This window comes from Ciconia boyciana, chromosome 18 (assembly GCF_034638445.1).
Source record: "Ciconia boyciana chromosome 18, ASM3463844v1, whole genome shotgun sequence".
NCBI lineage: Eukaryota > Metazoa > Chordata > Aves > Ciconiiformes > Ciconiidae > Ciconia > Ciconia boyciana.
In genome coordinates this window covers 4861376-4881470 of record NC_132951.1, presented here as the reverse complement: position 1 = coordinate 4881470, position 20095 = coordinate 4861376, and the positions used below count along the sequence as shown (strand labels likewise).

Sequence of the window (20095 nt, the reverse complement as noted above, 5' to 3'; positions counted from 1 at the left end):
CACATCTGCCCTTGCTCTTCACGCTGGATGCAATAAATGGTTCTGCCTGGGCAGTTTTAACCCTGCTTCTGCTCTCTTTCAGGTGAATTCTCTGACATATTTTTACAACTGCAAAATTTTATTTTCTTCTGTCTTCTTAATAGTTGTTTTTTGCTGGTTAAGCCTGGAGTTTTTTGCTTGCCAGCCTCCAGATTTACGTTCCGTTCCTGGAAGAGCTAGAAAGTATATTCTTGAAGCGAGATCCTTGAGGAGCTGGATATATCAGCTATCCCATTGCAGTGCGTGGGTGATGCAGGCACTGGGCCTTCATTTCCTGTCTAACAGGAGATGTTAATGAAAAGACATCCTTTTCTTAATCCTTTTTTGTAACCTTTTAGCAGATGGGATCTGTCTTCCCACTCTGCTCTGGATCCCAAGTCTCACTGCTATTTATTGTTCCAGATCAACTATGCAGAGTCCCTGGTCTGCAGAGATGGGCTCTGGTTACTGACTGTATGCTCCATGTTAATTTGCAAAAAATGCAGCTGTTGTCATTATAATTTAAGAGAATTGAGGCTGTTTCCCTGTACCATTTGTTTGGATATCAGTAGGTTGCCAACTGGGACATCTCTGACTTGCAAAGTCCTACTTCTACTCCTGTTTTCTAGGGACAAAACCTGATGCCATTCAGATTAAGGGGAGTGTTCCCTCTTATCTCGAGGGCAGAATTTTGTAACGCTGTTAAATTCACGTTAATGCAAAAATTCGTGTTTCCCTTTCTTCCGAGCAGGCACTGGCTGCCTGGATGACAGCATCCAGTTGTTAGCCGGGGGAAGCGGGACCCGGAGCTCCTGCGCACCCCAGACCCTGGCGTGGACCGCATGCCTGTGTGGCTGCTTATGAATATGTACACGACGGGCTCTGCCCACCAGCCTTTTAATGACAGTGACATCAAAGCCCTGCCTGCTGGAGGAGGGGACCCACAATGCAATACGCAGGCAGACGTGGAGGCAGCTCCCACGGCCGCTGGCATCGCTGCTGCAGGCAGAGACCCTCCATTGTCAGCCCTGGGGGGGCTGCTGGGGGGGCCAGGCCCTGCATGGGGGCGCGGGGAGAGGCCCAGCAGCGGCAGGGCTGGGTTTAGGGGCTGTCTCCTGGGCTGGCTGGAGGGGGGAGCGTCACCTGGGGCGGGGGGGACATCCTGCGCTGCTGGGGCTCAGGTGGGGAGCGGGGTGCTGCCCCCTGACCCCCCGGGAGCAGGGGTGCGATGAGCTCGCAGGATGAGCAGTTCCAAGCAGCAGCCCCTGACCCAGCGGCTTCCTCCGCCGATGATGGCATGACCTGGTGGTACAGGTGGCTCTGCAGGATTGCCGGGGTCATCGGGGGCATGTGTAAGTATCCCCTTCCCTTGCGGCCAAAGGTTCCCCCTCGGCACCGCTTGTGCATGCGGAAGCGCGTGTCGGGGTCCTGCTGCCTCGTGTTAGGGTCACGTTTGCGTGGGGGGGTGTGCCATGAAACAATCCTGTGGGGTTACGGGTTTGTGTCTGCCCTAGACATTAGTTTGCTGCCTTTCGGGCAGAAGGAAGAGTCGTGGACGTGCCTGAAGTTGGGGTGGTTTTAGCTGGCACACGAAGGATGTGCTTTGCGCTCACCGAACTTGCTGAACTGCGGCACCTGGGAGAAGGGACGTCACGGGGGGATCTGCAAATCCTCAAGTTTCTCCTTGGGTAAAGCACTCGCTGGAAGTGATGGGAGCAGCAGCCGAGCCCCTGGTCCTGCGGGAGGGCTGTGGGCAGATAAACCAGGTGATGATTCTGCTGCCAGCACCAGGTACTCAGCAGGGTCAGGTTCAGGGCTGGAACAGGGGCCGTGGGATTAGGTTCATCCTATCGGACTGTCGGGTGTTTGTATGGTCCTGCAACTTATTTTCTTTCCCCGTTCTGAATGTTGGAGCAGGTTTCCTGTTACTCCTGTTGTTGATCACGGAGGCCTGCCTGTGGTGTGGTTTGGTTTTTTTTTTGAAGGCGAATAACGGACTTGGTTTGTGTTGTGTGTTTTTAAGGGGTTTAGTCTTGAACACAGAGAAGAAGGGAGCCAGCGTACAGCAAAGTGAGTTGGCTGCGCTCTGAATTACCTGCTGCTGAAAAAAATTTTCCCAGGGAAAGAGTCTTTGCAACTTTGCCAGAAATCAGCCTGTCCTGTAGCGCTGTTTTGCTACATTCTGTGGAGAGATTAATAGCTCTTAAAAGCAGGAGGGACTGTTATGACCACTTAGTCTGATCTCCTGCAGAGCACAGGATGGAGAATTTCTTCTGCTTCAGGTCCACAACTTCTAGTAAAACAGGAGTGTTTCTCAGCCAGTGCAGTCAGCCCTGGTTTGTTTCCTCGGCTGCAGTGTTTCGTCGGATCCCCCTCTCTGCCCCCTTCCCAGGCCTGCCTCTTGCCTCGGGACTTGACCGCACAAGCTCACGGCGTTTTTGCAGCTGACCTTGTAGACTGTGGTATCGCTGGGCAGGCTCGTCGCAGCCCTTTTTGGCTAGGCTGGGAAAACATATGCTGCTCTCACTGTTTTATGTCTTAGGTGCTGAAATTCTGGAGGTGTGAAAAGATTTGGTAGGACTGCGCTTACGGGGCAAAACGTACTGGCCTCCCCATGCTCTGCCTGGGGCCCCCGTGCTTCTTGTCCCGGCAGACGGCCAAGAGACCAGCTGGGACGTGTCTTCAGTGCAGGTCCCAGGTGGGGGTTTAGTGTAGCGGCGTCTTTCCCACGGGCTGGGGCTGTAGCCGGAGCCTCGGTGCTTTTTATGTGGCTTTGTCCCATGCACGGCTCAGGGGGTGCAGGTGGAGGGTGAAGAGCTGGAGAGGGTGGCTGTTGGGTCACGCTGGTGGTGTTGCCCACCTCATGCTAGAGCAGCTCACGAATGGCTTAAAAGCAGCGCAAGTCTTTGTAGACGTATTTTTTTCTCTGCCTTCATGTTTCAAAGCAGCTGAACTATGCTTGGATTATTTTCCCAACCTTTTGTTCACAGCTCTGAGAACTCATGACTTGTTTTTAAAAGAAAGCTGAGAGTTTTACGTATGTGGGTGAGCCTGGGAGAAGAAGCTTTTGGAAGAAGAGCCAGGCTCTTGACAGGATTGCCGATGATTTGGGGAGTTGGACAGCTTGCTCTGTAGCCCTGACAGTCTCCCTTCGTTAGGTTCATCAGGCAGAGAACGAGGCAGCGTGAGACACAGACTCCTCTTATGAGGAGGGAAATGGCGGTCTGTGGCAAGAGGCAACCCTCCAAAGCCCCGTGCTAGTAATGGCCCTCTTCAAAATGCTCCTTGTTCAGCACCACCTTGTTGAAGGTGGACAGTTTGGAAAAGGGGGGACTAATAACACGGCAAGGCTGCTATTTTCAAAGCTTGCTATGAAAGAACAGAAATTGTTCATAAGGATTTTGAGCAACTGGATTGTGGTCCTGCTACAGGGCTGGATTATTTCTTACAGAAGGAAAAATTCCCTGTAGAAAGGAAGAGAAACTTTGTTAGTGGAGGTGAGACTGGCGGACAACGTCTACCATGTGCAAGCACCTGCAGCCCACAACTCGCTTAAGCCACAGAGGTCCAGGGGCTGGAGCAGGAACGAGAACAACGAGGTTCGGGATCTGTTTCTGGCTCTTGCGCAGGCTGGCTTGGTGACCTCGGCCAAGTCCCTTCTCTTCCTTGTGTTCCTGTTTGTAAAAGGACGAGGAGAGTCTGTGGCTTTTGTAAAATGCTCCAGGAGCAAAAATAGGCTTGTGTTGAGGACAGTGACCAGCTGCTTGAAATGAATAGAGCCTTTGTAGGGGGTGGTGTTCTTCCCCCTCATTTTAGCTCCCAGTTATTTGTGCTTCCTCAGGGATTCGGGATGGGACAGCAGTTAAACAAATGGCAGAACTGTCTGTCTTCCATAGCTTACGTGCCATTGAGCATTATCTACATTTTAAACCTATTGCGAGGCCTCTATTTTGCAAAAAGAAGTCTCTGGGTTGGCAGCTCCATCCCCTTTTGGCTACTGAGGCAGGAGCCGATCCTGTCCCGGTGGGACAAGGATGTACCAGGCTGCTGTGGGATGCGCTGCTCTGCGAAGGAGACGGAAGGTCACCCAATCGTTATCTCTGTGGCTGTTGGCAGCCGCCACCGAGCGCAGTGTTCCTGCAATTATAAACCTTCGACTCCTTTCCTGCTGGTTGGTGCTCGTGCTGACATAGGGGCTTGCTCAGCTCAGGCTTGCTGGGTCATTAGCCCATTGGCACTGGGGTGGCTGCTTAGCTGAGACTCCTGCAGGGACACTTAGTGCTTGAGGGTTGTTTTGGCATGTTTGAGGACAAAACCAAACCAGAACCCTGACAAAACAACCCCTGGTTGGCTAGATTAAAAAAAGACTAAGGCCAAAAACCTACTTGGAAAATAACATTCTGCCTCCCTCGGTTTGTTCTGTGGTGGAGAGGAGTTTTGTAGCTGTGAACCGCTTGGACCTCTACGCTCTGCCGTGCTGTTCGGCAGGGTTCTGCCCCAACCCTCGCTGTGTTTTGGGGGTAGTCGAGATGCACCTGGTTTTTGCTGTTCTGCTAATTATAAAGTGTCAGAAAGTCATTTAGCATTATTTTCAGAAGCGTGCTTTCCTGGGGGAGAGCAAGTGTCACAAGCCTGCGGTGCTTCCCCTGAGCTCCTATTTCATCAGCGTCCAAGGGCTTGTTGGTCACAGAGAAGAATTAGAAACCTCCGTCTTGTGCCCTGCTCTCCAAGCTGCCCGCTGCTCCCAGCAATCCTGCTTGCCATCGCTTTTCCAGCTCTCCAGCCGTTTGCATGTGTGGCTGTGAGCAGATCATCCCACCCCAGTGCCTCAGTTTCCCCTGCAGTGTGGGGACGCTGGCACTGGTCCCTTTGCGATGGGAGGATGAGAAGTGCCCTTGGAGCATGGATATTAACACGTCCTCTGGCATTTCTCCTCTGCTTGCTGATCTTGTTCTTGCAGGATTCTCCGAAAGGTTTTGGGTCCTGTGGAATAGTCCTAGGAAGCCTTTAAAAATAACCTTGTTTGGTTGTTTCCTAAAACCAAGAGGTCACTTGCTTGTGGGATATCCTTCGATCGGTCCTGTCACAGGCCTGCAGTTCTGTTTCTCAGTCTGGTAAATAAGGATAACTATTTTTAAGGGAACTTAGAGGATTCAGCAGTGACTGCTTAAAAGAAACCTTGCAAACATGTGCCAGGCTTTTGAAGGTCAGGACTGCTCACAGCAGCTCTGCTCAGGGATCCCCTTAGCAAAACACAAGCAGACACCTGAAATACCCAAACCCAGGCTGGTGTCATTCTCAGAGACGGACTCTGCTGCTCTTCATTGTGCCGCTAATCATCCCCAAGACAGGCTTTAAGGGCGGTATGATTTTAGCTGGAGTTTTGCAGGGTGGTGGTGTTTACTGTGGACTCAGTCCGTGTCTCGCTGCCCTCCCTGCTTGGGCTCGGGTTCCCAGGTGAGCAGCGGCAGCCTGTTGGTAGCCTGTTGGTAGGAAAAGGGCCGTATCAAGTGCCAGGAACACTCTGCAAGTTTAATGAGGCAGGAAGGAGGTGCGTGCATCCTCGGCTTGGACGCTGCTGCCTGGTTCCTCTCCTTGCATTACAGAATCAGGAGTGCTGGGGCTATTTTGGGCTCTGCTTGATCTAGCATCCGCTTCCATTTGTATTGGCGGAGACCCAAACCTGGCTCTTTTCTGCCCATCTCTAGTGCGGAACCAGCGCTGTGTGGCTGAGACCAGGTTCACCTCTGCTTTCTTTCTTTCTTGCTTGCCTGCGTGCCTTGGTGCTGCAAGTCATGTTTTTGCTAAACTTGCCCCGTGCTGCTCAGAGATGGGTGCCTGCTGGGACCTCTTTGTTCATCCCAGGACAAAGCAGTAATTCCTTAGCAAATAAAAACCGGGGTGCCACAGGGTGCCACGTACATGACTCTACGTAAAAGCAAATGCTCTGTTCTACGCAAGTGAAATAGTTGTGCAAGTGTCTGAGACACCAAGCATTCGGAGCAAAAGGACACCTGACCGGAGGAGCTGGGAACAAACCCTCTCCCCTGCATCCCGGGCTCCTGTTCGGGCCATCAGACCTTTCCACCCTCCCTCCTGTGCTGGTCTGTACAGGTGCTCTGCAGTGCCAAGAGGTGCTGGCCAAGGCAAAGGCTCTTCTGGGCAGTCCCCACTCTGCAAAACAGCCCAAAATCCAGGAGAGCAAAATCATGCTGGTGTGGCTGCAAGGTCCCGTTGCAGGGCAGAGCTGGGAGGAGAAGCCAGCCCTGCCTGCCGGGCTCCGGCCCCGCTGTCCCCGTGGGCACGCTGGGTTGGTCTTCATGGTCACTGAAAGCCTCTTTGCTTTCCAGCCTGTGCCTTCGCTGGTCTCTGGAACTGTGTCACCATCAACCCCCTGAACATCGCGGCTGGCGTGTGGATGATGTGAGTAGAGTTTCTTTTCTTTTTTCTGCTGGGGAGGAGGTTTGGTTAATTAGGTGCCACTGGGCAAGGGGCAGAGCTGCCCTGCTTGGGCAGCGGACGTGAGTGAAACGTCCGTCAGGCTCTGCGGGCTCTGTGAATTGCCAGATCTTGCTCCATCGGGTAGGTTGAGATGCTGGGTTTATTCTATTTATATTCTTTCTTCACCCCTTTTTAGGTAAATACTGAGACACCCTTATCCAAAATAAGTCTCGGGCACCAGGGTTTGGGAATTATCAGGAGGCAGGGAGGGAGCGCAGTGGGGTCCAGCCCTGCCATTCCCTTCTGCCTGTGTTGGGGCACGGGAGCGGCTGGTCTCTGGTGGCCCCGGGGACATTGCCAACCCCTGCCCTGGGCCACGCAGACAGGATTAACTCTGGTTTGCTCTATCTGGAGGCTCAATGCTTTCGTCCTGTTCCTGTGCGAAGCCCCCTTCTGCTGCCAGTTTATCGAGTTTGCGAATGCCGTCTCTGCGAGGGCGGACAAGCTGCGGCCCTGGCAGAAAGCCGCTTTCTACTGCGGGTGAGGATGCTCCTGGGGTGTGTTGTGGTGGTGAAGCCATCCTGGGAACCGCGTTGGGATGCACGTGGGCACGCCGCGATGGACGAGCATCCCCACGTCCCGTGGGGAGCGGAGCCCAGCTTTGAGGGCTGCTTCTGTCTTCCAGGATGGCTGCGTTCCCTGTCATGCTCAGCCTGACGCTGACCACGCTCTTTGGAAATGCCATTGCGTTTGCCACCGGCGTGCTTTATGGCCTGTCAGCACTCGGCAAAAAGTAAGAGAGATCTGTCTGCTTGTGGAGGGGAGGGAAGGGGAAGGTGGACCTCCAGCCCTCACCCCCATCTGCCTCCCTCGGGCTATGCTTTCCTCTTGTACTAACCATGCTTTCAGGTGTCAATGCTGCCAGAGAACATCTCCCTGCCAGCATCTCAAAGCCCTGCGAGGGAAGGTCCTAGGGTTTGCTGAAGCTCTGAGCTTTTCCTTGGGAGCTCAATCTAGGTTGCCCTGTGGGTCCCAGCCCTCTTTCTGCAGCCGTTGGATGGATGGGCCCAGCTTTGAGGGCGGTGAGCAGCTTTGGTGGGGTTGGAGAGGGCCAGCAAGTCTCATTTAACTCTCGGCATCCCTCGGCATGGAGGAGCCTGGGCCCCAGTTGGGAGACCTCTCTGCCAGGTGCTGTACCCACCATGGTGGGCACCCGGAGCTCACATCCCCACGCTGTCCCTTCTCTCTGCAGGGGAGATGCCATTTCCTATGCTCGGATCCACCAGCAGCAGAAGCAAATGGATGAAGAGAAGCTCACGGGGTCCCTAGAGGGACAGGCTCTCTGAAGCACGCGAGCTCGGGGTAACCTCTCTTGGACACTGAGATGGTGAAGATACAGAAATCCACTCTGCCCTTCCCTCTGCCCACTCCCTTCTCTGTTATGCCATGATTTCCCTGGACACTGCAGCAACTGGAAATCTCAGGGGCTGGGGCAGGCTGTGCCCTCTTCTCACACCAGCAGCCAGACCTCAGCGCGTTGGCCCCTCTCTCCTCCTCAACCTTCAAGCAAATATCTCACGGTCCCCCTATTTTTTTTTTTCTTTTTCCTGCAGAGGTGCTGGCTCTTTGAGTGCTGCTTTACAAGCCTTTCTTTGGTAGCCTTTAGGTAGGTAGCCTTTCTTTGGAGTGATGCCTAATAACGAGCCGAGGATGCCATGCTCATTTGGGAACGGCTCTCCGGATGGGGTGAGGAGGGACAGAGCTGACGTGCCAGCTCCTTGCCTGCGCTGGTCTCATGGCAGTCAGGGAGCTGCTGGCCCCACGCCTGAGGGTAACCCGCCATTGCGCGTTACACATTTTTAGTAACGTGCTTTGGTGTGGCCCTTCCCAGGTGTAAAACGCTAACCCAGGGTTTAGCAATACGTGGTGATGCTTAAGCTTGGCCTTCTTCCACTGAGTATATTTTAGTATGGGTCCAGTTAGGCCAGGCATCAGAGGCATCGCTGCACGGGAAAGGAATTCCAGCAAAAAACCTGTATAAAGACAATAACCATCTCTGCAGAGGAGCTGCCAGAGGTGCTGGGGCAGATCCTGATACCTCCAAAGCACAGTCCCCCCTTCCTCTGGATGCAGCTGCAGGCAGTTACTGCAATTTACTTGAATTATAAGAATTAATTACTTTGTCTTAATAAGGGTACTTTACTTAAGCTTCACTCTTTTACTGGAGAAGAAGGGAAGTGAGGTTTGCTTTACCTCAGCTGAAAAAGGGTACTATTGCTTGAGCCAAGCGGGGTTGTTTTTGCTGGTATAAGGGTTACTGATGTGCAAGAGCATCCTTCTCTCGTGAGCCTGGGACTCTGCTCTGTTATCTCTCACTCCCTGCATCTGCTCCTGCTCCCGTGACCCATCCCTCTGTGCAAGGGACCTGCTCTTTGCTTATGTCTGGTACAGCCTTTGTCTTTGGGCTCATGTTTTTTGCATCAGTCCTGAGCTGGTTTTGCACGGGAAGGTGGCATATCCTTCCTTTGCAAACACAGAGAGTCTGTACCGTTTCAGTGTGGATAGCTGGGATGTCTTAATTCTTTATTCCAGGCTCCATCAGTGATTTTCACATTGTATTTTCTGTTTGCTTTGTATCATGCAGAACAAAACTGCTCGCTAAGTCCAGATCCCCCTCTTCTCGTCACGGTTTCTTCTGGGGGTTTTAATTTATTTGATTTTTATGTGATTGCTTTTTGTTTTGATTAGGAAAAGGGGGAATAATTTATTTCTAGTTATTTAAGTATTTTGATGGGACTCAGTTTCTCTGGACATAGGAGAAAGGAGTGCTCTGTTTCCTGTCCTTCAAAGGACTACCTCATTTCATTGGGGGGTCTCTGAACCCAGGGAGAGCCCTGGCTGCTGTAACCGGGATGCTGTAAAATCCTATTTTCAGCCTTCAGAACATTTCTCAGACTTTTGAAAAGTGTGTTGTCCTTTGACCTTTGTCATCTTCTGAGCCACTGGCTTGACAAAATTTGTTTTCCCCCCCTTCTGGGAGAGGGAAGGGAGGAAACCTGGGCTGTAGGTGCTGGTATTGGAGGTTTGGGCTCCCTTGGCAGCCAAGGCAGGGAGCAGCTATGGTGAGCAGTGGCAGCGGGGACTGCAGCCTGTTCTTATGCCTCTGCCCTGGGAGCTGAGCTCCCGCTGCCACCAACACTTCGTGGTCCCATTTGAATCACTGGGGTACCAGAGGGGTTGCATTGCTGTCTGAGAAACGCTGTTGGAGGCTGGCTGCTGTCTGTTAGAAGGGTCTGTCTGCCAGCCACTCTGTGGCTTCTGAGCAGTGTTGTGTTGGAAACTATCTATGTAACGTGTCCTTCCTCTAGGTACGGTGCGCGTTCACGTCAGCTGAACGACACCAGAACATCCCTGGCAGAGCCTGGGACGGAGCCGCTGCTGGAGGGGGTGCCTGGGTACGGGTGTAGTGTGGGCATTGCAGCAGGAGCAGAGCGGTCCCTGGAGATCGGGGGGCTAAGCTGCCAGCTAACGTTAGCTGTTGTTTCCTCCTTGGCGTTCAGGGAGGTGTGAGGATTTACACCAGTCAGGAACGCGGCTTGGGTTTATTTACACACACGGGCCCTTGCAGCTGGACGCTAGGTAGCCGCTTTGTGCTAAGCTCCTTTCCCCCCCAGCCTCTGAACCGTGATTGCTCTGACACCAGCTTGTCTGGGACGCGGAATAGGCACCACCAGCCCAGGTGCAGCTTGTTTCAATAAAGGCTGTGCTATTTCGGAGCTCCCAGCTCAGGGCTGATCCCTGTCGCTGCATGCAATACATGGGGCATTGGCCTTCCTTGTGCATGTGTGCAGGGACCACGCTGCCTGCGGTAATGGGGTGCTGCAGGAGGAACACACTGCAGCCCGTGGGATGCTTCAGTGGTAATAGCTTCTCAGCTCTTCGAGCCAGCGGTGTCCCTGTGCAGAACCTTTATTGGATGGGTGAAGTGCAGAGTTCTGCCTAGCAAACAGGACATCTGCTTTGATTTCAGGGGGGTTTGGGGAGTTAAGTAGTGTATAGTAGAGGAATGTTGCAGACTGATGCACGTAGCTACGAGCATGTCTTTGGTAGTGACTGCTTTGCTCTGTGAGTAGTTCCACAGCAGCTTTAGTGACAGGAGGCAAAAGGCAAAGCAGAGACGATAGAGTGATGCTTGCAGGCTGATCTATGCCCAGGGTGAGGAACACAGAACTGGTAGGACCCTCGCTGGCTTCATCTGATTGTCCTAATGCCATAGACCAGCAGCCGTCCCTGGGGCTGCTGCAGGCAGGTGCTGCTCCAGGTCACCTGGAGGGCTCGTTGGCACAGATGGGTCTGCTCTGCTCCCCTGGCACCAACGGCAGAACTCCCTTGGACGCCAGCAGTGCTGTCATGCTGTGTTTTGTGGCAGTTGGGTCTGACACTGGGGCCCAGGCAAGCGAACAATCTGCATCAGCTCTGCCACCGTTAGCAGGTTGCAAAGCTCCGCTCCGAGCTCAACGCTTTTGTTGGAAATGGGCCTCAGGGACTCTTCTGTAAGAGCTGAGCTGGAGCCTTTGGCCACAATGCTTAAAGACGCGGGCTCTGTTCAGTTTGTCTGTGCCTGCTGCAACAGGAGGTGTCTCAGATCTGTGCTGCAAGAGTGCTGACTCCTACAGATGGACGTCTGGAGTGGGAGCTCCTGGGAATTTCAGCTGTCTGTGGTGCAGCTGAAGCCAAGCCAGATGCTGCCATCATTGCAGATGTGGCTTGGTGACAGCACCCATGGCTTTTAAGAGTTGTAGTGACAGTTAGTGGATGGTCTCACCTCCGTGTGGGCAAGAGACTGTTTTTGTGGAGATAGAAAGGACCTTTAGAGTAGTAGCATCACAGTAGTTAATATGCCCATTCACAGTGCATGGTGGTTATTAGTTGTGTTTAGAGGCACCATCAGGGTGCTTGGAGCTGTGTAAGGATAAATGAAGTTAAAAGCCCTGCTCTAGAGATTTTACAGGCTCAACCCAGTCCCCGCTGATGGTGTCCAGGCTGGATGGCTAATCCACAGGGTCTCCATGGAAGAGGTTCTGCTTGCCAGGTCTTGGAAAGACCTCTTGGGAGACGATGGGACAGAAGTTTTGTTACATGAGAACTCAAGAGCGGGTGATGCAGTGACTACAGTGAGTTCTTGATGAGCGTGGAAAGACACCTGGGTACTGGCAGCATATGTGCGCTTAGCAATGGACTGTTACACCATTCACCACGTGAGCTGTGCGCTTCTTACCCCCATGCATTTATACAGCATGCAACTCTCCCATGTCCCATTCAGTCATGAAGCTGATAGCGCTTGTGCATATTAGCTCCGCTGTCCCCTGGGGCTGTGCATTAGGCATGAAGAGAAGAGCAGAAGCTCTCTTTCTGCTGCGTACCCAGACCTCGCTGCTCTGGGCAGGAGCTGATTTTGTAACGCCGATTGATTCTCTGTGTGTGCAGTGAATAAAAAGACCATTCTACCTCTGGAAAGAGCCACTGTGATTTCTCAGACTCTAAATGTTGTAGCAAAAACGCTCCGACTTTCTATATGGAAGACAGGAGGTCACTCAGAAAATGCTTCTCCAATGAGGTTCTCACAGGACCTGAAGAGTCCAACCTCATTTCATATTTGGGCACTTCCTCCTTAGGCTGAGCCCTGGGAAGCTCAATTCATCTTTGTCATTTTTTCCTCAGGAAAAAACATCCACTGTCTTCAGGGAAGGGTTTCACTGAAGTGAAGATATCAAGACCTGGTCCATAGCCATGTGAGAAAGACAATGCTCTAGCACAGGGCTGCCAGAGATCCTGATCTTCAGAAGGCCAGTGGAAACCAGAGGCTCTTGAGACCTCTCGTAATCAGGCCATGCTTAGAAACAGTCATATTCCAGCCAGGGCTGAACATCTTTCTGGAAATGGGTCTCAGCTGCAAAGGTTAGGTCTAATACTGACTTTTCTCTGTGGTTTTGATTTTGGCCCACCTCTCTTCCTCTGTCCCAGACTGCTTTAAATGAATCCTCTGATAGCACATCTTCTCTTAGGTGATTTCTCTCATCTCCTGCTGCAGGGGATCTAAGTAGTAGTCAGCATATCTTGAGATCTGGGTCAAATATGCTATGTTACCCCATGCTTCCTTGTCACAGCAGGCTGAATGTTCCAGGAATGGGAGGACACAAGCATCTCCACCAGACCTCGGGGTGCCAAGTGCATTTCAGGAGGTTGGACAAATGCTTGGGCAAATCATCTTCCAGCTCAGCCTTTGTTGTTCTGCCCCTTTGGGAGGAGTTAGGTTGGATGTAGTACTCAGTAAGGCCATTCATTCCTCGCAGCCATAAGCACCTCCTGCAGCTGTGTTTTACCTAGGGTTAGGCTCTAAAAAAATTTTTAAAAGTCCTTAATCTTGCAGGACACATGGGAAAGGGGTAAGAGCGATTTGCTGCTAACTATGCAGTTGAAATCTCAGAGTGATGGAGGTGGAGGCTCCACACACAACCACGATGGAGGTGCATCCACCTTCCTCTTTGTGGATGAGTAAAACCCTGGGGTGGGAAGGACCTGCCCCAGCACAAAGTACTGTCAGTACCTACTGTCTCTTTCCTACAGTGAATCACTTGCACTACAGCTGAATGTTGGTCTGTTCCCGTTCTTTGTTTTGTCCTGGATTTTCTTTGTGAACTCTATGTGGTCTTGTTCATTGGGCTTCTAGTGTAATGTGTGTTTTTAGAGCAATAAAACGTGGCAGCTTTTTGTACAAAATATCTGGCTCTGCCTCTTTCAAAGTCCTTAACTACATAAGACTCATCTGGGAAGCTGCAGGCTGCTGTGGTCCCCTTGTCACAGTCCTGGTCTGCCTCTCCCATCCCACCCGCCTGCAGCTCCCTTCTCTGCAAATCAAGACAACATCTTGCAGTTGGAGGCAGAACTGTTTTATTCTTGCAACTACATGATGAACTTTTGCCAAAACGGCTACAGCTGTTAACTCTGTTCCAGCCAAACCCTGGGGCTCTCTGGCTGCTTGGGTGGCTGCTGAGCAAAGGACAGGCATGGTCTTCTGTTCACAGCCAAATGTTCTGTTTTCCAGGACATCTTTATCTCCAGCCTGGCACTGGCTACCTGGTCCCATACCTCAGGTTGACATGTTGCCCAGAGAGCAACACGTAGTGTTGAATGACAGGAAGAGAAGGTAAAGTTCCAGCTGGCAACTTCTACATCCAAAGCAAGAGAGTCATTGCCACCCGTTCCTCTCCCATTGCCTTCGCAGAGAGCTCCAGCCTCCACCTCCAGCAGCACAACCATTTTCTTTGTTTCCCTTGAGCGTGTGGACTGGTGGCCTGGCACGGCTGGGAGATGGCAGCTCCTACCTCATGAATGACCTCCGGCCAGTCCTGAAGAAGGCCTCGATCTGTTCCAGGGATCTGCCTTTGGTTTCTGGAATGCAGCAGCCTGTGAATAAGATGTTCCCGGCGCAGATGACAGCGAAGAATAGGAAGGGCACCTCGAGGCCGAAGGCTTCCTGGAAAGCGGGACGGAAAGCAGACATGAGCTGGTGCAGAGGGGGTCTGAGGGGGGGCAGCCGGACACCCTCCCAGGGCAGTACCCACCACGACCCGGAGGAAGAATTGGGTCAGGGTGAAGGCTGTCAGCCAGCTCACGACGACACAGAGGCCCGAGGCCACCCCACGGGCTTTCAGAGGGAGGATCTCCGACATCAGCAACCAAGTGATGGGGCCCCAGCCCATGGCATAACCTGCAGGGGAGGAGGAGCAAGGTGAGGCTGTTGAGGCTTTAAAGCCCCCTGGAGAGTGCAGAAGAGCCCTGTGCAATCCTGCCCTGCTCCCGCATCAATCATTATTCCCCCCCATTCATGCTCTGTCAGTCCTCAAAGTGACTTCAGATGCCATGGTCTTTCTTGGTCTTCCAGGGATATCTGCCTGCCTTCCAACTCCAAGCCCAAATCTCCTTGCTCTGTATCATCCTGTCTCAGATGAGAAACATCCCCCCAGGCTGGTATCCAGCCCTGTGCTGTGGGTCCTGGGCTCTCGCTCTCTGCACCTACCCATTATGAAGAACATGGTCGCCAGGAGAGGGATGAGGGTGATGTAGTTGGTCGGCTCAGCAGGAAGGTTGGCAGAGCTCACCAGGGTCTTGTTGGCAATGGTGCCATTTTGAGAAGCTGGCATGAAGTGGATATAGAGCCCCATGGTCAGGTTGGAGACCAACATGACGCCAGCTGTGGAGAGATGCAACAGCATAGTGGGCCTGATGGGTGAGTGATCACCTCCGTGCCAAGAGCTGAGCTCCCAGGAACGCCTCTGCTCATGAGCTAAAGGAAAGAAACCTCCCCCACTCCCTGCCCAAGTCCTGTATGGCTGAAGTTTCCACTCCTGCATGTTTGCAGAGCTTCTGGAAATCCTTAAATAAGAGCTTCCCTTGCACAACAGTGAGACATACCTGATACAAAAAGAAGAATCTTCCTCCCAGCTTTATCCATCGACACAGCAGCGATCATCACTGAGAACAGACGTACCAAGCCAACAAGAGTTGCATCGTACTCTGGTTTCTGCAACGGCAAAAGCAGTGGGGAAGCTGAGATGGGAGAGCCAGGGAAAGGGCAACACAAATTCCTACATGCGTTGCCTTGACTCTGGCTGCTGCCTTTGTCAAAGCTATCCTCCCATAATAAGAGACCAGAGAAGAAGAGCCGGAAGAGGAGGAGAGGAGGAGGAGAGCGGGGAGACAGTGGGGCCAGTCCTGCTTCCCATCCTCACGCAGCCTTTTGCAGGGCAGGTGCTCGGCCATTGCTGCCAACCAGGTGCTTTAAAAAAAGGCTTCAAAGTTGGGGTCTTAGAGCTGCAGGGGAGTTGGAGCATCGGGCAGCCATCACGGAAGACGGAGCAGTCTGAGCACAGGCCGAACCCCAGGGCTCACCAGGATGACTGATGTTTTCTTGAATATTGACTGCAGGTACACGAGGACACAGGTGACACCGGAGAGCTGCTGCAGGAACCTCATCACCACTGCGATCAGGATGGGCTTGTAAATGAAGGGGTCCTTGATCTCAGCACAGGAAACTCGCTGGCTCTGGAGAGGACAAAGCCAGAAAGCCGAGGTGTTACCACCTCTGGGCTCCACCGCGGTACCCAGAAGATGGCTCAGGAGTTGCCCAAAGGAGGCTGGATTTTGCAGTTTTCACATTACATCTCCCCCGTGCCGGAGGTGAGCCTCCTCACCTGCTTCCTCACGCTGTCCTTGATCTGCTCATACTCCCGGGCGTAGTCCGTGTCCTTGCCCCGCAGCCAGCACAGCGACCCCAGGGCCTCGTCATCCTTCCCCCGGGAGAGCAGGAACCGGGGCGAGTTGGGCATGAAGCAGAGCAGGACGATCATCACGAGCACGGGCACCTCCCCTGCGACGGCCAGCCAGCGCCAGTCCAGGACCAGCCCTGACGGAGCAGGACAGTTAGGAGGGGAGTCCTGGCCTTGCTTCCACATGGAGAGATTTAATAAACCCAGAGGGGGGAAAAAAAAAGCAGCCCAAAATCTAGAGGGGGATTTTTCCATGTTTTTCTCCTAGCAAAGAAGCTTTTTCAGCTGTTGTTCAATATGGGGAAATTCCAGCAAGCTCCCCCAAATCTTAGAGGATCCAGCAAGATCCACGCTGGCAGGAGATGCACATGCAGTTCATCGCGTGCTGCCCTTCAGCCCTGGTGAAAGCTCGGCAGGACCCCGGTCTGCAGGCACGGGGATGGCCACGGGTCTGCGGGGGTTATGGATTCATCCCTCTGAGCACACACACACGTGTGGGTTATGCACAGGCCATCCTCTCCAGACCCCCTTTGCACACCCGTGGTGGTGGTTGTGAGCTGGCTGCGAGGGGAAGGAATCCACCAACTTGCTGAGAAAATTGTGTAAAATAAACTCCCCTTCCCTAAGGTCTCGCCGAGGGTTTCCTGCCCTCCAAACACTGAGATACTTGCCCAGTGCATACAGGACGAGGGAGCCCAGCACAGCCATGATCTGAGGACAAGCACCCAACAAGCCTCTGACCCCGGGGTGGGAGATCTCTGAGATGTAGACCTGGAGCGGGACAACACACGGTTAACAGAGCTGCAATATATAGCCATCACCACTAAAACCTGTCCTCTGTCACTTCACAGTCATTCACCGCAGCCAGGGGAAACCCAAACTGCTGGGAAACCGCCCTCTTGGATGGAAACATGACCAGACCAGCAGCATGAGCGGGTCCTGGCAGGCGGAGAGGACAGCCTTGCAGGCACGGCCGCTTCCCTCCCTCGCCCCGGCATGGGAGAAGTGCTCCAGCAGCATGTTCAGACTCCCATTGCTGGAAAGACAGGCCCCAGGGTTGCTCAATTCTTGCCTCCCCCTCTGCATGCAACACGAGGTCGGCCTTCGGTAAACACAGGAGGAAATAACTGCCTGTAGGAACAGGGCAGGGATGGAGGACCTGCCTTCCCTTTTCTGTGGGCAAGTCAGTCCAGCGCTGTGAAGGCAGCTCGGGCTGGCCGTGTCGGGGCCACTAGCCCAGTGCATCCTCCCCCCAGCCCCATCGCCCAGCCACAGCCCTGGAGCTCTGCTGATGGCTCCAAAAAGCAGCGTGACGCCCCAGGCTCAGCCACGGCACCGCCCTGTCTCCCGCCGTGCGAATCCCTGGCAAACTCCCTCTCACGGCACGTTACCGGGATGGAGGCGGACGTCACGCCGCCGGCATAGCCCGTCAGCACGCGGCCCAGCAGCAGCATCCCGATCCCCTGGGCGCCGGCCATCAACGCGTATCCCACGGCGGAGGGCAGCGCCGAGAACATGATGCTCAGTTTGCGGCCCAGGCGGTCATTGAGGAGCATGGCGCTGAGCCCCCCCGCTGCCGCTCCCAGCGTGAACACCGACTGTGGGGAGACGCAGAGAGGGGCCTCGGTGGGTCTGGGCTCCCCTCGCACACCCGCTGGCTCTGCTCCTCACCCCCGGCAGGGACAACCTCGCTCCTTACCCCGAACCAGGATGCTGTGTGCTGGTCCAGCCTCAGCGCGGGGCTGGGGTGAGCCTCCAGCGCAGGGATGACGGGTGAGGGGTAAACCAGGGCGAAGCCGAAACTGAAGTTCCCCAGGACAGCGACAAACACAGCCAGGTAGAGCCGCTTGTTGTGGAGGCTCCTGAGGGAGGGACGGAGCGAGAAGGATGTGTTGGGTGCCCTTATCGCACCCAGCAGAAACTTTAACTCTGCCTTGCAGCTTCCCCCAGCCTTTGCCGAGGCTCTCGTGACACCCACGGAGAAATTTTCCTGGGGAATGTCCCTGCACAGCCCCAGGCTGGTGGGGTTTCTCCGAGTGGAGCAGCAGCCGCTCCTGCCATGTGGTGGGGGGCGAGAGCCCGTCCCCCTGGGCACCGCCGATGCTTTCCTCTGCGCCGGGCAGTTTTCAGCAGGTTCAACAAACTGAGAAAAGCAGAACCTGCACCGGGCGGCACCACAGACCCCGCTGGCAGCCGGCTCATCCCGGCAGAGCAGGGAGGGGGTTCTTTTCAAGGCCCCCGTGCCCCCCAGCAGGACCTTATGTCCGCACGAGAGTCGGATGCCCAAAAGCACGCGCACCCGCAGCTCTCCCAGGCGGGTTCATCCGGCACCGCACGCCCTGGGTGGGATAAGACCCCATCTCGAAGCAACTCAGGAACGACAGCAGTATGAAGCAGCTCTTCCACCAGCTCCCCCCAGCCCAGTGCTCTCAGGATGGGGGGCACAGCCCACCCCGCAGCCAGCCCCATGGCCCTAGCCTGGCCCTTACTGCAGGTACTCCTTGTTGAGCCTCTTGACAGTGCTCTGGGGGAAGGTCCGATACGAGGAGCTCGTCTTCCTCACGAGGGGCTCCCGCGCACTTGGCTCCATGGCAGTGCCGTGGCCGGTGCCCGTCGGGGTGTGGGTGCCGCTTCGCTTGGGGCCGGATGCTCGGGGCTGCCTCCGGGGAAGGGGAGGAAGAAGCAGCTGAAAGCGAAAGGGGAGAGGCTGCCCAGCGTTGCCTAATCAGAGAAATCTGTGTCTCGTGGGCTCACACCCGGCTGGCCTCTGGGGAGGAAACTGGGGGGGCCGGAAAACCAGCAGGCAAAGACCCACAGGGAAACAATGGTGCTCTGCAGCCGTCACCCTGCGCCCGCCCAGCCCCTGTCCCTCCCAGACCCCATCGACACCAAAACCCATCACTGCAGCGGCACTTACAGAGACGATCCTTGCAGAATCGTTTCCACGAGCAGAAACGTCCCTTTGCTAAGGCCATGTCTCTTCCCTGGAGGAACCGGTACCAGCTAGACTGGCCGAACTCTGCTTCTTTTTACAAGGGTAAATTGCATCTGCGTGAGCCTCCACAGCCACCCTGGGGAAGAGTTTTCAACGTAGACCAGAGCTGAGAAAGAGGAAGGAGAGGAGACGAGAGGGAAGTGAACATGGCAGGGGGCACAGGGAGCAGGTGAGGGGGATGAAGAGCGCTGATGAGGATGGAAAAGGGCAGGGCGGCATCTCTGCCACATTGGGTGCAGCTGCCGGGGACCCCGGGCTGCCCACGGGTGCCTTTGCCCCCTGGCCCTGATCCCCCCAACCCCACAGGGCTCAGCGTTGTGCTGGGGCATCTGCGGGTCCTGGGGGGCTGCAAGGTCCAAACTTGCCCTGTAGGAAAGGGAGGGACACACCTCCTGGCTTTGCACTTGGATTTAATTAGCAAAAGCTGTCATTCCCTGAACCACTGTAGTGCTCCTCTTGTTTCCATCATTTACCTTAGTCCCTGGTGCTTTCGGGACCACCTGGACAGCTTCTGCACCCCCAAGCCTGCCTGGGAACCCCAGTGACGCTTCGATATCAGCCAGGACCTGCTACACTCTTCCCTCTACGCAATCTGGTTCCCCTTCTGCAACCAAGATGTGCCGCATTTAGTGTCTGATCGATGCTGGGAATTTACAGCTGACTCAGGCACTCGAGCCTGTGATTTCTCTGCAGGAAGAAAGGTCACGGAGCAAGGCGACATCGGGCTGGCAGGCCAGTGTTAAAGGAGAAGCCGCTGCCCGAGCATTCCCACACCATTCAGGGAGTGGCACACCCACCACCCCAGACCTGAACTGCTCGGACCCGAGTCCCTGCGCAGCGGCAGCTCCCCCGAGCTGACGGGTGCCCCTTTTCCACTCCTCGCTCACGCACACACTCACTCTCAGGCGCTTCCTCTCCCCTCTGCCTCGACCCTGGGTTTCCCGAAGCAGAGTCTCCGATACGACGTACGCCAGACGAATTTATTGAGTGGTACAGCGGTGAAAACAGCTCGAGCTGGGTGCCTCCGGAGAGGGACCCAGAACAAAGAAATCCCTGGGCAATGATACCCTTACAATCTAAATTCCTCTCCCCTCAGGAGACAGTTTGCACCAATAGTAGTATTTGGGTCTGGGGTCTTCCCGTTCTTCATTGGGCCCTTTCATTGTCTCTAGGCGAGCCGATTCCTCTCTTATCTTGAAGATCGCAGCTTCTGCTAAGGTTGAAGCCTCCTTCTCTTTCTGCTTTGCACTGGTTTCGGGGTTCTTCCTTCGTGTAGCCAAGTAAAAGTTCAGTGCATGGTCGGTGGGTCTAG

General features: G+C 54.4%; 2 protein-coding genes across 2 annotated transcripts; one reads left to right on the top strand and one right to left on the bottom strand.

The window, feature by feature from the left end:
• The first annotated feature begins 1200 nt into the window (after nucleotides 1–1200).
• CACFD1 (calcium channel flower domain containing 1) lies at nucleotides 1201–13215 on the top strand. Its single transcript, XM_072883275.1, has 5 exons — nucleotides 1201–1370; nucleotides 6369–6441; nucleotides 6874–6999; nucleotides 7145–7252; nucleotides 7712–13215. Exons 1-5 carry the CDS (start codon nucleotides 1247–1249, stop codon nucleotides 7803–7805), a joined length of 525 nt encoding a protein of 174 aa, XP_072739376.1. The 5' UTR covers nucleotides 1201–1246; the 3' UTR covers nucleotides 7806–13215.
• Nucleotides 13216–13746: 531 nt separating this feature from the next.
• On the bottom strand, nucleotides 13747–18382 carry SLC2A6 (solute carrier family 2 member 6). The gene is made up of 10 exons (XM_072883166.1): nucleotides 18278–18382; nucleotides 17488–17650; nucleotides 17180–17386; nucleotides 16460–16559; nucleotides 15714–15925; nucleotides 15412–15564; nucleotides 14935–15043; nucleotides 14540–14713; nucleotides 14085–14230; nucleotides 13747–13996 (listed from the first exon to the last, which is right to left on the bottom strand). Exons 1-10 carry the CDS (start codon nucleotides 18376–18378, stop codon nucleotides 13841–13843), a joined length of 1521 nt encoding a protein of 506 aa, XP_072739267.1. The 5' UTR covers nucleotides 18379–18382; the 3' UTR covers nucleotides 13747–13840.
• Nucleotides 18383–20095: the final 1713 nt, after the last annotated feature.

Excerpts from the sequence above, each read along its gene's own strand:
- SLC2A6 (XM_072883166.1), bottom strand. The coding sequence starts at position 18,378 with ATGGAGCCAAGTGCGCGGGAGCCCCTCGTGAGGAAGACGAGCTCCTCG. Across the intron at positions 17,387-17,487 it reads ACACAGCATCCTGGTTCGGG|TCGGTGTTCACGCTGGGAGC; the intron begins GTAAGGAGCGAG and ends GTCTCCCCACAG. Across the intron at positions 13,997-14,084 it reads AATTCTTCCTCCGGGTCGTG|GAAGCCTTCGGCCTCGAGGT; the intron begins GTGGGTACTGCC and ends CCCGCTTTCCAG.
- CACFD1 (XM_072883275.1), top strand. The coding sequence starts at position 1,247 with ATGAGCTCGCAGGATGAGCAGTTCCAAGCAGCAGCCCCTGACCCAGCG. Across the intron at positions 7,000-7,144 it reads AAAGCCGCTTTCTACTGCGG|GATGGCTGCGTTCCCTGTCA; the intron begins GTGAGGATGCTC and ends TCTGTCTTCCAG. Across the intron at positions 7,253-7,711 it reads CTGTCAGCACTCGGCAAAAA|GGGAGATGCCATTTCCTATG; the intron begins GTAAGAGAGATC and ends TTCTCTCTGCAG.